This window comes from Salarias fasciatus, chromosome 14 (assembly GCF_902148845.1).
Source record: "Salarias fasciatus chromosome 14, fSalaFa1.1, whole genome shotgun sequence".
Taxonomy (NCBI): Eukaryota; Metazoa; Chordata; class Actinopteri; order Blenniiformes; family Blenniidae; genus Salarias; species Salarias fasciatus.
This window is the reverse complement of record NC_043758.1, coordinates 29,262,602-29,276,692: the sequence shown is the minus strand read 5'-3', so window position 1 is coordinate 29,276,692 and position 14,091 is coordinate 29,262,602. Positions and strand designations below refer to the sequence as shown.

Below are 14,091 nucleotides of genomic sequence, written 5' to 3'. Positions count from 1 at the left end.
GGTTTGGTTAGCTGTTGTCTGTGATATTAACCATGTTTAACATGATGTGCTTCTGGAACAAGGAAGGACTCAATGTAGAGGTCACTGCAAAGCATTTCCTTGGTGTATTTGCTTTCACACCACCCGTCAAATATCAAGACAACACCTGTCTACCTCACAATCCCATGCTCAGTATCAAAACTTAACTGCATCCTCAAAAAGGCACTTCCGATCAGGTTTCTGCAAACACAACATTCAGTGCGAAAACAATCAGTAGCTGTAGTTACATGGATGATATGCAGTTGAGTTAAAGGAATAAAACGGAGGAGGAGGAGTAACCTTGTCTACGAGTCCGTCGGCCCTTGAAAAGACACATGAACTTGCTTCCTAGCATGTCTGTTATGTAACTTCACCTCATGACGCTTCATGCAAGGTGGTAATGCACAACCGGTCGCCGCATCATACAGGAAGACAAAAAACCTTCATGCTCATCTCTTCAAGCAAAGAGACTGTTTCCTTGATGTAGTTTCAAAAGAATCTCAAGACATTACCCTTGATTAATCATGCTGATGATTCCATCCTCAATACGGTTTACTTCCAGGTGAAGTTTATTGTGGTTGTATGTAAACCTGATGATCAATCTGATCAATTTATCCAGTGTTTATTCGGTGTATAAATAAAGCTCGTCTGATATCTTACAAATTCTGAAGACTGATCGCATTTGAAGCTAAACTATTAACTGAAGTGTTACATTGTGCCATCCACCAGAGACTTTGAGATGAATTGCAAACATATTTATCAGCCAAGTGGTTAATGGTTCTCAGCAGTTCGCCCTGAATTTTAACATTCTGATTATGATCAGCCAGTAAATACAAGTTTATTAGTTTTGCTCCAGCTAAATGCCGAGATCAAAAAAGAAAGTCCATCTTTCAAGTTGGCCAGTGTTTCTGTGCGGCTGAGCCAAACAGGAGAAGTTACAGGAAGGCAGCGTGTTCAAGTCCTCGTCTTCCTGTAACCCTCTGCGTGAGGACAGCTTGGCTCCCTCAGTGAAACGTTAAATGAAGCTGCTTATGGATTAGATTTTTTTATGACAGCATTTAACCATTAAATCATTTTCATTGTACAGACGGTAATTTGAGATTCCACTGGAGGAGCTCCAGCTCTTTGTCATTGCTCTTGCCCTTCCAAGCCTGGACCGCTTACAGTAAAGCTTGTTTACCTTTTTTTTTTTTATCATGTATTGTGCAGCAGTTACACTTGGATTGCCTTCAAATTACCAAAGAAAGAGAATGGAAAGGCTGATTGCAATACTTCCAATGAAACTATCTTGTTGTTTCACTAAATTTGAAAAGTTTTTGTGTTGTGAAGCCAGAGATCAGCGAAGTATTTGTACCCAAAAAGTGTCCATGTATAGATTTACACCAGCGGCTGATTAACAGCTGAACCAAATGATAAATAGTTAGTGATTAATCTGTGTTTCTACGCTGCCTGACAAGTGATCCCCTCATGCGCACTTTGACTTCTGACTGCTTCTCCACAGTCTAAAAGAAGAGAAATATCAGCTAAACAGGAGAATCAGGAATGCGTGGCTATAAAGTTTACTTTCTCCTCTTTTGAGCAAATGAGTCATTCATCTTTATTTTCAACCTTGTGAATGTGAATCTCTTATCTAACGCTACGCTTTGAAGGCGAGAGAAACATTTTCTGGCAGCGCAGTATAGAGTACAAATACAAAACCCTTTAATTCATTTCGCTTTCCTCCTATCTCGGGATTCCTTGACTTATTTTTGGATGGATTTTACTCATCACTCCGTCTTGTTTTCACCCTTTAACGCCCCTTTTTCTTTAAGAATGCGCTGTTTGGTGCACTGACTGTGCAAACATCAGCCTTCAGTGGGGTCTTTATGGTAGAATTTCTAGTAAAGAGCCAAATGACTGTCAGCATGTGAAAACTAATTCATGAGGTTTACCTCCTGAGCTACTAAGACATTCGATGTGTGATAAAATCAGCAGGTGTTTTTCACTTGTCCCTCTCACAACCACCGAGCTTATTTTCAGAGCTCATTACCTGACCGCGGGAGCCGGCCACTCAATCTCAGTTATTTCCACTGAACACGTCTTGGCTGGCAAACACATTTCTCACTCTGCTTCCTGTGAAACATCCCACAGCTCTGTTTTCTGCGAGCAGCCTCCTCTTTAGCCTGCCTGCTTTGTGATGAATGTGTGTGTTGACGCTGCCTGGCGAGCCCTCCCTTCGTGCGCGACGTGACTTCTTATTGCGCCGCGCTGCGTTTCTGCAGCTGTCGTGGACTTAAACTGAAACGTCTGCCGCTGTTCAGGAAATTGTGGCTATAAAGCAAGTGGATCCCAAACTGTTTTCTTCTTGGAGTTATCCTGGATTGGATGTTAGAAAAACCTGCTGACCCTCTCTGATAAAACAGGGTTTGTAATTTTAAAGCAGGAGCTTTAAAATTACGAACAAATTGAAGTTGCTCTAGATCAGGAGTCAAACATAAGGCCCATGAGCCAAAACCGGGCCACAAGAGGCTCCAGTCCGGCCCACCAAACCATCAAGCAAACTGTAAATACTTTAAGGAAAAGATTGGGGTTTTTTTTGTTTTGTTTGTTTGTAACCAGTTTTTTCACGAGTCGTGGACACAATACAACATTGAAATCTGCTGCCACTGGGATAACTACCTGGCTGCTGCAGACGAGCATTAGCTTTAAAGCCATGCTGTCCGGGTGAGCTTGTAAAAACATGCATAATGCAACCGTTTTATTGACATTTCATTGCGTTTTTACTCCAGAAGGTTTCCTTAAAGTTGGTTTTATGTTAATAGTGTGGTCATTTTCAGTAATATTTGCTTGGTTTTGGAAAAAGAAAAAAAAAAAACATTTTCATCACATGTACTCTGCACCATGAGGGAAAAAAAAAAAAAAAGTTTAATTTTAAAGGTTGTGCTCCAGTCCAGCTCGCTCAAGGTGAAATTGGGCGAAATTGAACTAAAATGCATTTGACACCTGCGCTCTAGATTGTACAGTATTGGTTTTTCTCTGACGTGTGCCAATCTGACAGCCTCAGAGCAGGTAAATCCTTTTCGCTTTCTCAGTGATTGAATCACTCGGCTTTATTAATAACCCTGTCAAACACTTGATTGTGTACTTTGAAGCCGTGACAAATGTTTTTGGCAGTGCACCAGAAACTAAAAACACTTCATCTCATTTTTACCTCCCTCGCTCTCTGCGCGCCCTGACTTGTTCTGGAGAACACAAAACACTGATTCAGTCATGGGAAAAAAAAAATACAGTCATGTTACACATCATGTTTAACAGGACAAACATGAGTGTTACTTTTCAGCAAAGCTCGAGTTTTTCTTCCTAAAAACTTCATTTAGTCGGCACTCAGCTCTTCCTCCAGCTCCTCTTTGCTGAGGCAAGCAGTCGCACACATGAAAACCCTCATTTAAATACTCCAGCAGGGCTGACTTGATCAGCAATTTATCAGCTTCTCTGAGAGCAGAGGGCTGTTTCTTCTGAGCAAATAGGTTCAAAAGATGTTTAGTGAAAGTATGTTAGAGATCAGATCCTGTGTTTTCGATCTAGATATGCTAATTTGGGGTTTTATGTTTGGCTGATTTACTGTGATTTGCGGTTTCTGTGAAGCTCTCTGTATAAATGTGAGATTTTTGTTGGAGTGTTCTTGGAAAGAAGAGTGTGTAAAAGAGGATTCATCAGAAAAGGATTCACTTCCTGGATTCTCCTCAAACATTCAAGCGTGTGATTATATCAGTGGGCGATTTTATTCCTGAGCTTGTTACCTGCTCACAGGAGGGAACGACTCATTAGAGGTTGTTGGGTTTTTTTTTTTTTAATAAATAGCTTTGGGCACGTCTGAATGTTTCCTGCGTGCAGCATCCTCTGAATCCTGCTGCTTTGCCGCTTCGCCTCTCTCCCCTTTTCCTGAAATCCTGCATTTGTATTCTGCCGTGGTGTGGCTGTCCGAGCCAATCCTGCTCCGCTGCAACCTTGAGGAGGAGACTTCATTCCCTCCTGCTCCTTTGCTCCCTTTTCCGGTCTGAAGGATTATCAAGGCTGATTTTTTTTTTTTTTTTTTTTTTTTTTTTTTTTACAATGCTGCGAGAAGTGTCCAGATCTTCACACTCACACTGTGTGCCCGAGTTCACCCAGCCAGAAGACAAGAGAGAGAGAGAAAACGGCAGAGAATCAGTGAGAGAGCTACAGCAGACTGTGAAGGCGCAGGAGAAGGCGAGTTGGAAGGCAGTAAGTGCTGGTGGGCGGAGAGGAGGAGGCTGAGCTGCTCCAGCCATCCTTCATCACAGGCACCTTCTCCTATTTTAAAGCGGAGGGAGACACCAAAAAAAGCGGAGAAATGTGTTGGAGGGACGCAGTGTAGACTTCCCAAAGCCGCCGACTTTCTTTCCACCTGGCTATGTCCGTCCTGAAGTGGAGCAAGCACAGCAAGCGCTCCTCAGACTCCATCTATGACATGCTTCATCTGGTGAGACTTCTCTCTTTGCTTTGTAGCCGTCGCTGTGATAGTTGTTGTGAGACGGGGAGAGAAGGGGGGGGGGGGGGGGCGAAGGAAAACAAACCCACCTTTCCCTCCGAGCGTTTGTTTCACACCTCTTCTTGGCTGTTGCTGACTGACTACAGGAAACTGTGAGTCACCGTTGTGTCGCAGAGTTGCCCCATAATCCATAATCAGCGGAGGGTTCCACAAGACGCCAAAACGAGCAGTGTGTGTGTGTGTGTGTGTGTGTGTGTGTGTGTGTGTGTGTGTGTCTGTGTGTGTGTGTGCCAGAGCTGCGTCTCAGCGGGTCCGAAGACACTTTTCCTCAGACTCTGAGTGACTTTAACTAACTCCAGTTTTCTCTCTTGGTACCTGGAGCGAGAGTCTCAAACCGTCTGCTCTGACTCTGTCTTTAAAAGAGCTTTTTCTTCTCTCTTTCATTTACCGTGGGAAACCATTGTCCCAGACATCTCACCGTTTCATAATGTTAATGTTAGTTTGAAGGTTTTGATCCCCCCTCCCTCCCTCCCTCCCTCCCTCCCTCTTCTGTTCTCTCTCTCTTCCTCCCATCATGTCATGACAGTTCATGGACCCGCTCCGCCGCGGTGTTAATTATCTTGCACAGAGAGCTCTGATTGGACCGTCACTGGACCACTCGCCCTTGTTTTTTGGGACTTCGTCGCATCAGTTTGGGATGTAAACACAGTATCTCTTCACAACATTCGCACCCTGCATGACAGATTATCAATGCGTTTTACTGAGGGAAGCCGTTTGTGGAAGCTGATGAAGCTTCTCTCCATTGAACTCTTTACACAGGTAGATCCTCTCATGTTCATCAGCAGTGGATTCACTTCTAAAGAGCTTTCATGGGTAAATAGACCTCCACGAGACGCTATTACACAGTTCATATCAGATGCTTTGACATTTTTAATTAACACGGAGAAAAACAGAAGTTGACGGCTTTAGGTGGAATTAAACCTGTGTATGAGAGTGAAAATGTCTTCAGACATTATTACGCTTCCCGTTTCCTCTGTTGATCTGGGAGCCGCCTGATTATTTTGGGAACATTGTCAAGTGAGACAAATGGGTGCTGTGCCTCACATATGAATGGCTGGCTGATTAGATAACAATGCTGATAACTACAGTGATCTTCCAGGCTGCCGGGGAGAGGCTGCGGCTGTCAGTGGATAACATGCTGTTCTGGCTGCACTTTGCAACTGGATTCTCTCTCCATTTATCAATAAAGTACAAAGAGTACATCGAGAAGAAAAACCCCTTTATGGTGAAATGCCCATGCATTTTTTTCTGTGCAGTATTTGAAGGAGCATAAATATATTATGATGCTCTTGAGCTTGATGAAGATTATTTTACCAATCCGTCTTCAGTTGGGAGGAGGCTTTATTTTGCTTGATACTGTTAGAGTGACTGGAAAAAAATGGCTGACCAGCTGATAAACTTCAATATATTGCAAAACATAGACGTCTTAGCAGTCTCTGACAATTGGTGATGAAGCTCTCTGCTACGTTTTCTGTATATGTGTGGTAAGAGACGGCGTGTTTGCGTGTTTCAGGATTTTTTTCCCAGTAGTTTTATGACGATGGTCCAGATGAGAGCAATTTGTGTTCACAAGAGACATAACAGGAATGACACCTCTGCTGTCATTGTGTTAAATATTTAGTAATTATGGTCATGATAATAAAAACAACCGCATTTTTAATGGGTAATAATATTCCATCAGTCAGTGAAGCATCCATATTTATTGACTTACACATATACAGACTGTGATGATTCAACAAACAATAACCCTCCACATTCTTCATCTGCAAATATTCTGTGTTAATCGCTTTTATAATTGCCATTATTTATCTTTTAGTTAAGTATTAGTTGCCTATTTATGCTTGTGCCACTGAATTGAGTCCCAACCTGTGGTTCTCTGAACACTTTAGGGTCACATTGTTAAAACTGCAATTAGAAATACTCACCATCACGTTTTTCTGGAGTTGCTGTTGTAGCTTGTTGGGCTTCATCATTCCAGGTCTTGATACTATCTCCTGGTCTGTTCTCGTTCTCAGTTTTGGAGGATCTTTTTTTTTCCCCAAGTGGACACATTAAGTACTGCAGCCACTTCTTTAATTGGAGTTTTTGATGCTATGCTAAGTCATCCTTTGGGCCGGATCGGACCATCTCACAGGCTGGTTTTGGCACTGATGCTGGTCTACAATCCACAACAACTGGAAAAAAAACAGGTCTCTGAAATGTAAAAAAAAAAAAAAAAAAAAGTTTTCTTTGGATTAAATGTTAGAGTATCCATTGAAAATCCTTTAGGAGTGTAGTATAATTGCACTACCGTGTGGGCGCAGTGTTTCCATCTGTCTCTGTTCTGAGCTGAAAAGGATTCTCGACCGCTCCCGGTATGTTTGACCAATCAGAAGAGCCCCTGAGGCTCTATCCTGATTGGTCGAGGGGCGGCGCTTCAAAGCTCTGCTTCTCGTGAACGCGCATGAGGAAGTCCAGGCCCACATATTTACCTGCCTCGTCGGACATAACATCAAAACACCATGGAGGACACTGTCTGTTTCTACTGGAATTCTTAAAAAAAAAAAAGGCCCGCCGTGAAAAGGTCACAGGTGAATCAACCCGCCGGCGCAGGCGGCCATCACACTGCCGGCCCCGCTCGGCACCCCGAGGTGGGCACGACTCCGGGTTTCAAATCGCCATCTTGGATGGGTCAAATCGCCATCTTGCGAAGGTAATCCTGCCTACGGCACCTTTAATTTTAAAGTGTCCTGCATTTAAGGTCTTATGCTCAGCTGTATTTGGCTTCACTGTAACTTTATTTGGCAAATTGAAAACAAAAGGTTGGGAACCTCTGCTGTAGTGTAAATTTAGTAGCCTGCATCATGCTTTCCAGTCTGGAAAAATACATGTACACCTATACATAAATACCCACATAACATCAACTTATGTATTCACACATTGTTTAATTCCATATTTTAAATTGTTATTTCTTAACAGTTAAAAGGAATTTTGGGCTGTGGGTGTTGGAACATGTTGTTTCTGTTGATTCTAATCAGTTTTTGAGCCACATGCCGTGACATTTGTCATTCATGTTGTCCGTTGAGTTGTTGCAAAAAACTAAATCCAATTCATTTCTGGTGGCTCTGCTGCAAACGGAGGGTGTGTATTAGTTGTGCCATGTGGGTCGTGGCACAGTGGGCTCTATTTCAGTCCAAATTGATAGTCGAATGCACATCAGGGTCGGTCGCCACAGCAACCCGTACTGTATGTGGACAAACCAGACGCCACTGTGTGTGTGTGTGTGTGTGTGTGTGTGTGTGTGTGTGTGTGTGTGTGTGTGTGTGTGTGTGTATGTTTTGATTCTGTGAAAGAGATGAATCATTACACCGCTGCCTTGCCAGTTGGATGAAAACATCAGGGAAAAGAAAGGTGTGAGTGAAAGAGAGGGAGGTGGAAAAGCCATTGTTATGACAGACTGAAAATAGACCAAATTAGTGCAAATGACATTTTTTTTAAGCTCTCTCTCTCTCTCTCTCTCTCTCTCTCTCTCTCTCTCTCTCTCTCTCTCTCTCTCTCTCTCTCTCTCTCTCTCGCTTTCTTTTCAAACTCTGGACAGTCATGAATATGTGAACATCATTAGGTGGGAAAGCTGCGTGTTAATATTTGAGGCGCTCATTGATTGAGATTGTGACTTCAGGAGGGAGTTACACAATCCCGCCGAAGCCGACCACTTATCTGTCTCTCTCGTCACTTCTGTTTCAGAGTACGGAGCAGGTCGCCGCTTTCTGCCGCAGTCTCCATGACATGAACCCTTCGGAGTGCGTGTCCTCCTCGCCCAGCCCGGACTCCCCGTTCCCGCCGCCCGCCGCTCTCCGGCAGCTTTCCGACGCCGACAAGCTCCGCAAAGTCATCTGTGAACTGGTGGAAACCGAACGCACCTATGTCAAAGTCAGTACTGCCGCTTTTACTTGTACGGGGCAGATGGTGTTTGTGTGTGTGCATGCTCCTCTCGTTGTCCCTGTGTCTGAGTGTGTGTGTGTGTGTGTGTGTGTGTGTGTGTGTGTGTGTGTGTGTGTGTGTGTGTGTGTGTTACTTTTTACACATGAGCGATCCATATTTATATCTGTGTCCCAGGTGATGTGCGCAGGGACACAGCTGTGCCCTTGTCTGGATATTACCTCATTTTTTTCTGGCCGGTATAAATATGGCTCAGTGGGATAACTGGGTTAGTGATGGAACATAATGCGATAATGCCACGGCTTTCTAAAATGTTATACCTCATTACAGGGGCCAAAGAATATACTCATTATATAAATCACATCGAGCGTGATTGATGGTGCATTGTGCCCTTTAAAGAGATAGCTTTTTGGCAGGACAATTTGTTCTAATTGCCCAAGTAGACTTGGGGGCATTTATTTTTTTTCTTTATTTGTTTTTTGCTCCACTGGTCCGACTTGCAACTCAATTGTGAATGCAATGAAGCAAATGACTGGGAATGAATTTTGAATTAAGTAATAAATTATTTAACTTGGTCATAATAGCCCAGCACTGCAGGCAGCGCTCCGATCTGTCCAGTGTGTGATTGGATGGGAGGAATGAAGAATGGATTTACCACTCCCTCCAGTCTACGTGGCAGTTTTACCACAAAAGAGCATCAAAGTCTTGGTTCAATGATGATTTGTTTCCAACATGAAAGATTAAGTTTTGTATTTGGTCACTGATTAGAAATCTCGGACGCTGGTTAATGACTTTGGAAAGTTAATGCATCTGGCCTATGTGTAACATTAAATATCATATGTAATTTCACTTTGGCTGCTTTACATTGTTGCATTCAACGATTTTTTTTTAATTTGAATTTAATTCATATACAGAGTGAATAACCAACCCTTTCTTCACAGTTGCCAAAGTTTATCAAAAATAATGGAAACCAAGCAGCCAATCAGGCAAACAACTGAAAATCAAGTGTATCAATTAAAGGAGATTGAGAAACAACAGGAGTCAAAAATTCAAACTAATCTAGAAAACCGACATGATGAATCACTGTGACCTGAATGAACTAGAATAACGGCATTAATCAGATATCACTGCTGTCTTGGTTTCATACCTGCTGCTCATGAATGTCGATGGCATTTGTGTATAACATGAAAATAAAATTCTAAAGTGTAGTTATACGCATATCTAGTGTATAACATGAATTTTATAGCTCATGAATGAATATTTAGTAATCGCATGTAATGATTTACAACTACATGATATATAAAATAAGACATACAAAATATATTAAATTCTTTATTTTAATAAGAAGTTTTTAACTTTCTACTTTCAGACATTGAAGTCTTTTTTTTTTTCATTTTTATTTGCCTATTTGGTATTTTGTCAGATATGATGTTAATCATGTTCAACTAAAGCCTGAATTTGCAAAGTTTTGTGCTTTATTGAAACCTATATTATTATATTCTCTATTCATTGCATATGATTTCAGGTTTTCTCCAATTCATCCTGAATTTGTATGTTTATTTCATGCTACTTCGCTGGTGTTTGTTATGCACTTTATTCCCAATATCTGTTATGATTCAGACAAAACCTTCTAAAACCTCACTATGCACTTGGTTGTTTGTGCAATTGGAGTCTCTCATTACGTGACTGGGTGATCTGGATCGGCTTTCTCTGGTTCATCTTAGGAACTGTTGCTACGGTCATTTATTTAATTGGGCCTCCATGTGGCTCCTTCTTTGAAATGCATGCAGAAAGAGGCGGGTTATTGTTCCTGCCCTCTCAGATTGCCCGTCCACCTGTTTGGCTGCGACAGGCGCGCTCGCTTTTTTGTCAAAAACGGTGCATCTGTCACACAATAACACACATCTCACTGTCATCTTACAGGATCTCAACTGCCTCATTGGAAGATATTTAACCCCCCTGCAGAAAGAACCCTTCCTCACTCAGGATGAGGTATGTCGGATTTTTGCCCCACAGAGGGGTCGTTCTGGCTCCTGAATGCTAGCACTAAAACGTTCCGAGGAAAGTGGGTTATGTAAGGGTGTGAAGTGTAGCAGCACGAGGACGAGAGGGGTGGGTGATGAGAGAGAGGAGAGGAGGATTTGAAAGTAAAGAGATGGTTCATATCCACTTGGAATAATGAATTTCATTTGGTTGTATTACCGTGTGCGAGCCTGAATGGCCTAACTACCGCAAAGGCTAAAATACTGGAGCATTATAAAATGCTTTGCAGTGAGGAAAAGGTTCTTGACTGTGTTTTTCCATTTTGTTGAAATCCTTGTTTTCTTCAGCTGGATGTGCTGTTTGGAAACTTGCCAGAAATGGTGGAGTTCCAAGTGGAGTTTCTCAAGACGCTGGAAGACGGAACCCGCCTGGTGCCGGATCTGGAGAAGCTGGAGAGCGTGGATCAGTTTAAGGTACAACGCTCGGTGGTCTGTTGGGCCGGATTGGACACCAGCGAACTCTTTCTAACTACCGGTTGCGTAACTCCTCTCCACAGAAAATCCTCTTCTCCCTGGGAGGCTCCTTCCTCTACTATGCAGACCGTTTTAAGATCTACAGCGCCTTCTGTGCCAGCCACACCAAAGTCCCTAAGGTCCTCGTGAAGGGTGAGCGGGAATTCCTCTGATTTGTTGTTTAAACCAGTTATTTTCAGTAAAGTACATCAAGGGTTGCAGAACTGTCATGCATCCATCTACTACCTGGAGCTACAGCGGTAATCAGGTAGCTGGTGGGAGATCCAAGAAAAACAAGGTAGCATGTAGGCTGTGTGGAAAAAAAAAAAAAAAAAAAAAAAAGACATATAATCATTCCACTTGAGCCATGCACTCCCACGTTCAACTCCAGCATTTGAATATGAACCTGCATGGAACAGTGTTGGCCGCTCTCAGGCTAATATGACACAGTTTACCCAAACACACTGGAAATAATCTCCTCCAGTCTGCAAAGACGACACAGCTCATCAGGGCAGACTGTTTTTGTTTTTCAAACTAGTAGCCTGGTTTTTATTAAAGCCTTTATTCAATCGAGCGAGGAATTAGTTGCCAGGAACATCCCCGCTCCTGAATCCACTTCCTTCCTTGGCTCAAGGGAGAGGGCGTATTTATCCGCCAACCATCTGCCGTACGCCGCAGGACTCCGTCAATGCGCTCCGTGGAGTTATCAGTCACGGTGTTGTCCATCTGACTCCTGCATACTTTCAAGCTGGAGCCTCACAGGACTCAAGGCCGCTGACTTTGCATGATGTAGATAATGGGGCTGTGCTGAACAAGCCGTCCGTTCGCCCACCTCCTTTAAAACATGAGAGGATGTCATGGTATGTGGCGTTTACACTGAGTGAGCCAACATCCATAAGGTTTAGCGATGTGTTAGTTGATTAAAGCTGGTTTAAACTGATTTTTCTGCCAGTTTTAATGTTTTTCCTCTTGCAAAATCGAACTAATACCGAATTCATTCCACATTTGAAAACAAACAATGATTTTCAGACTTCAATAATGTGGACTAACTGGGTTTCTTTGGCCATTCCAGCTAAAACTGACCCCAATTTCAAGGCTTTCCTGGATGAGAGGAACCCCAAGCAGCAGCACTCCTCCACCCTGGAGTCGTACCTGATCAAACCCATCCAGAGGGTGCTGAAGTATCCCCTCCTCCTGAAGGAGCTCTACTCGCTCACAGACCCAGACAGCGAGGAGCACTACCATCTGGACGGTGAGACCCGGTCACAGGTCCAGCCGAGAGGACTGACCTTTTCACTCAGGTTAAACGCTCAGCTTGATTTTTCTTTTTCTATCTTTCCTTCAGTTGCCATGAAAGCCATGAACAAAGTCGCCAGCCACATCAACGAGATGCAGAAGATCCACGAGGAGTTCGGAGCCGTGTTCGATCAGCTCATCACCGAGCAGAGCAGCGAGAAGAAAGAGGTGGGGAGGAGAAACGCTCAGCTCTGGGCTGACGGCTAAAGAGGACACGTGGAGCGACTGTCAGGGTTTCATTCTGTTTATCTCTGGAAATTAAAAGGTTGCTGATCTGTCGATGGGAGACCTGCTCCTCCACAACACTGTGACCTGGATCAACCCGCCTGCCTCCTTAGGAAAATGGAAGAAAGAGCCTCAGATGGCGACATTCGGTATGTAAGATATAGATTTCATGAGTAGCTGGATGAAAGAACATGAATTGCATTTTTTATGTTCTTTCAAACAGAATTTATTAATCCCAATTATGTTAGTTAATTGCATTTCTGGAAAAATTTACCTTGCTGACAGATGTGGTGTTCACAGCATCCACTAATTTCATGAAATCGAGTCTTTTAGGCACAATATGGATTAAATGTTTCACTGCAGTGACAAACATGCAGCTGAGTGCTGAACTCTGAACGTAAACAATCAAGACCAGCTGAGCAGCAAACAACCCAGCACTCTGACCCCGGCCCACTCATGTGAACAGAGCGCAGCATTTCAGACAACAATGGCGTTCTCTATTCGCGAGTTGGAAAAACAGAAAAAGTGCAAACCAGAGCCGCTGCACAATAATCTCATTTTGCACATCCACGTGTTCTTATTTTATTTATTAATTCCATTTTTAATTGGATTTATTTATTTTTAATGACAATGCTCAAGAAAAATCTTTAAAAATGTAAATTGCAGAAATGATAAAGCTTCATGACGTCCTGATGTCATTCATTCATTTGAATTTTAACATGTAGAACGCTTAAAACACTCTCCTGGTCTCTAAATGGTGATATTGTTCTACTATTTCAATGTGTTGAGGAGATCCTTCCAAGGTTCTACAGTTAACTTCAGGCATTTACAATCAGGTCAACTACAAATTTACACATTTTCAAGTGAAATTTGAAAACTTTCGTTGTGTTTCGTGTTCCGTTTACATGACAGCAATGATCAGAGTCACTGAAAACACAACTTTTTGAAGACAGCTCTCAAAGTGGAATTTTTTGAAAATGCTCGGGCTCCGTCTCCACACACACGGCATGTGGCCTTAGGACTGGTCAACATGCTAACTACATTGTTCTCAGTGTTTCAGTCGTATAAACAGACATTGTTTTCAAAATGCTGCCTTGTAGAAACACAAAGTGATGCATGATGATGAATTTGTCTGAAGTCCTCAGTGAAGACACGTTGTGTTATTCTCCCGATGTTTTTTCTTTTTAGTGTTCAAAACAGCAGTGGTGTTTGTTTGCAAAGAGGGATCCAAGCAGAAGAAGAAGATGGTAAGCAGGAAGCCATCAACTGTTCCAAACTGCTATAAAAACATTGAACTTAAGAATATTCTCAGTAAATTATCTGTAAAAACAGCATTTAAACCTTTATTGAGAAATTGACCCTAAATTGGAAATGTATATCTGTTTGTGTTTTCTCAGAATTTAATTAATAACGGTGAATTGAAGGAAATATTGGCATATAGGAGCAGCTGAATGTGTTAGTTTTACAGTATTTCATATAATGCAATTTAATTTTTAATGTTTGGCCTCTTTGCTTTAACATCTCTTATAAATTGCTCTTGAACATATGCATTTTACATAACATTTCATCCAAGTATAGAAATATTCTCAG

At 42.4% G+C, this 14,091-nt stretch overlaps 1 protein-coding gene across 2 annotated transcripts in view; it reads left to right on the top strand.

The window, feature by feature from the left end:
* LOC115400337 (T-lymphoma invasion and metastasis-inducing protein 1-like) overlaps nt 1–14,091 on the top strand; it is a 43,220-nt gene that overhangs the window by 26,559 nt on the left and 2,570 nt on the right. The window contains exons 2-10 of one of the 2 annotated variants that reach the window (XM_030108144.1): nt 4,394–4,498; nt 8,291–8,476; nt 10,409–10,477; nt 10,816–10,941; nt 11,025–11,133; nt 12,053–12,232; nt 12,326–12,444; nt 12,542–12,650; nt 13,690–13,748. In XM_030108144.1, coding sequence (XP_029964004.1) covers nt 4,430–4,498; nt 8,291–8,476; nt 10,409–10,477; nt 10,816–10,941; nt 11,025–11,133; nt 12,053–12,232; nt 12,326–12,444; nt 12,542–12,650; nt 13,690–13,748 — 1,026 coding nt within the window. In that variant the 5' untranslated portion in view covers nt 4,394–4,429. The remainder of the gene's footprint in view (nt 1–4,393; nt 4,499–8,290; nt 8,477–10,408; nt 10,478–10,815; nt 10,942–11,024; nt 11,134–12,052; nt 12,233–12,325; nt 12,445–12,541; nt 12,651–13,689; nt 13,749–14,091) is intronic. The other variant, XM_030108142.1, reaches the window with a different exon arrangement.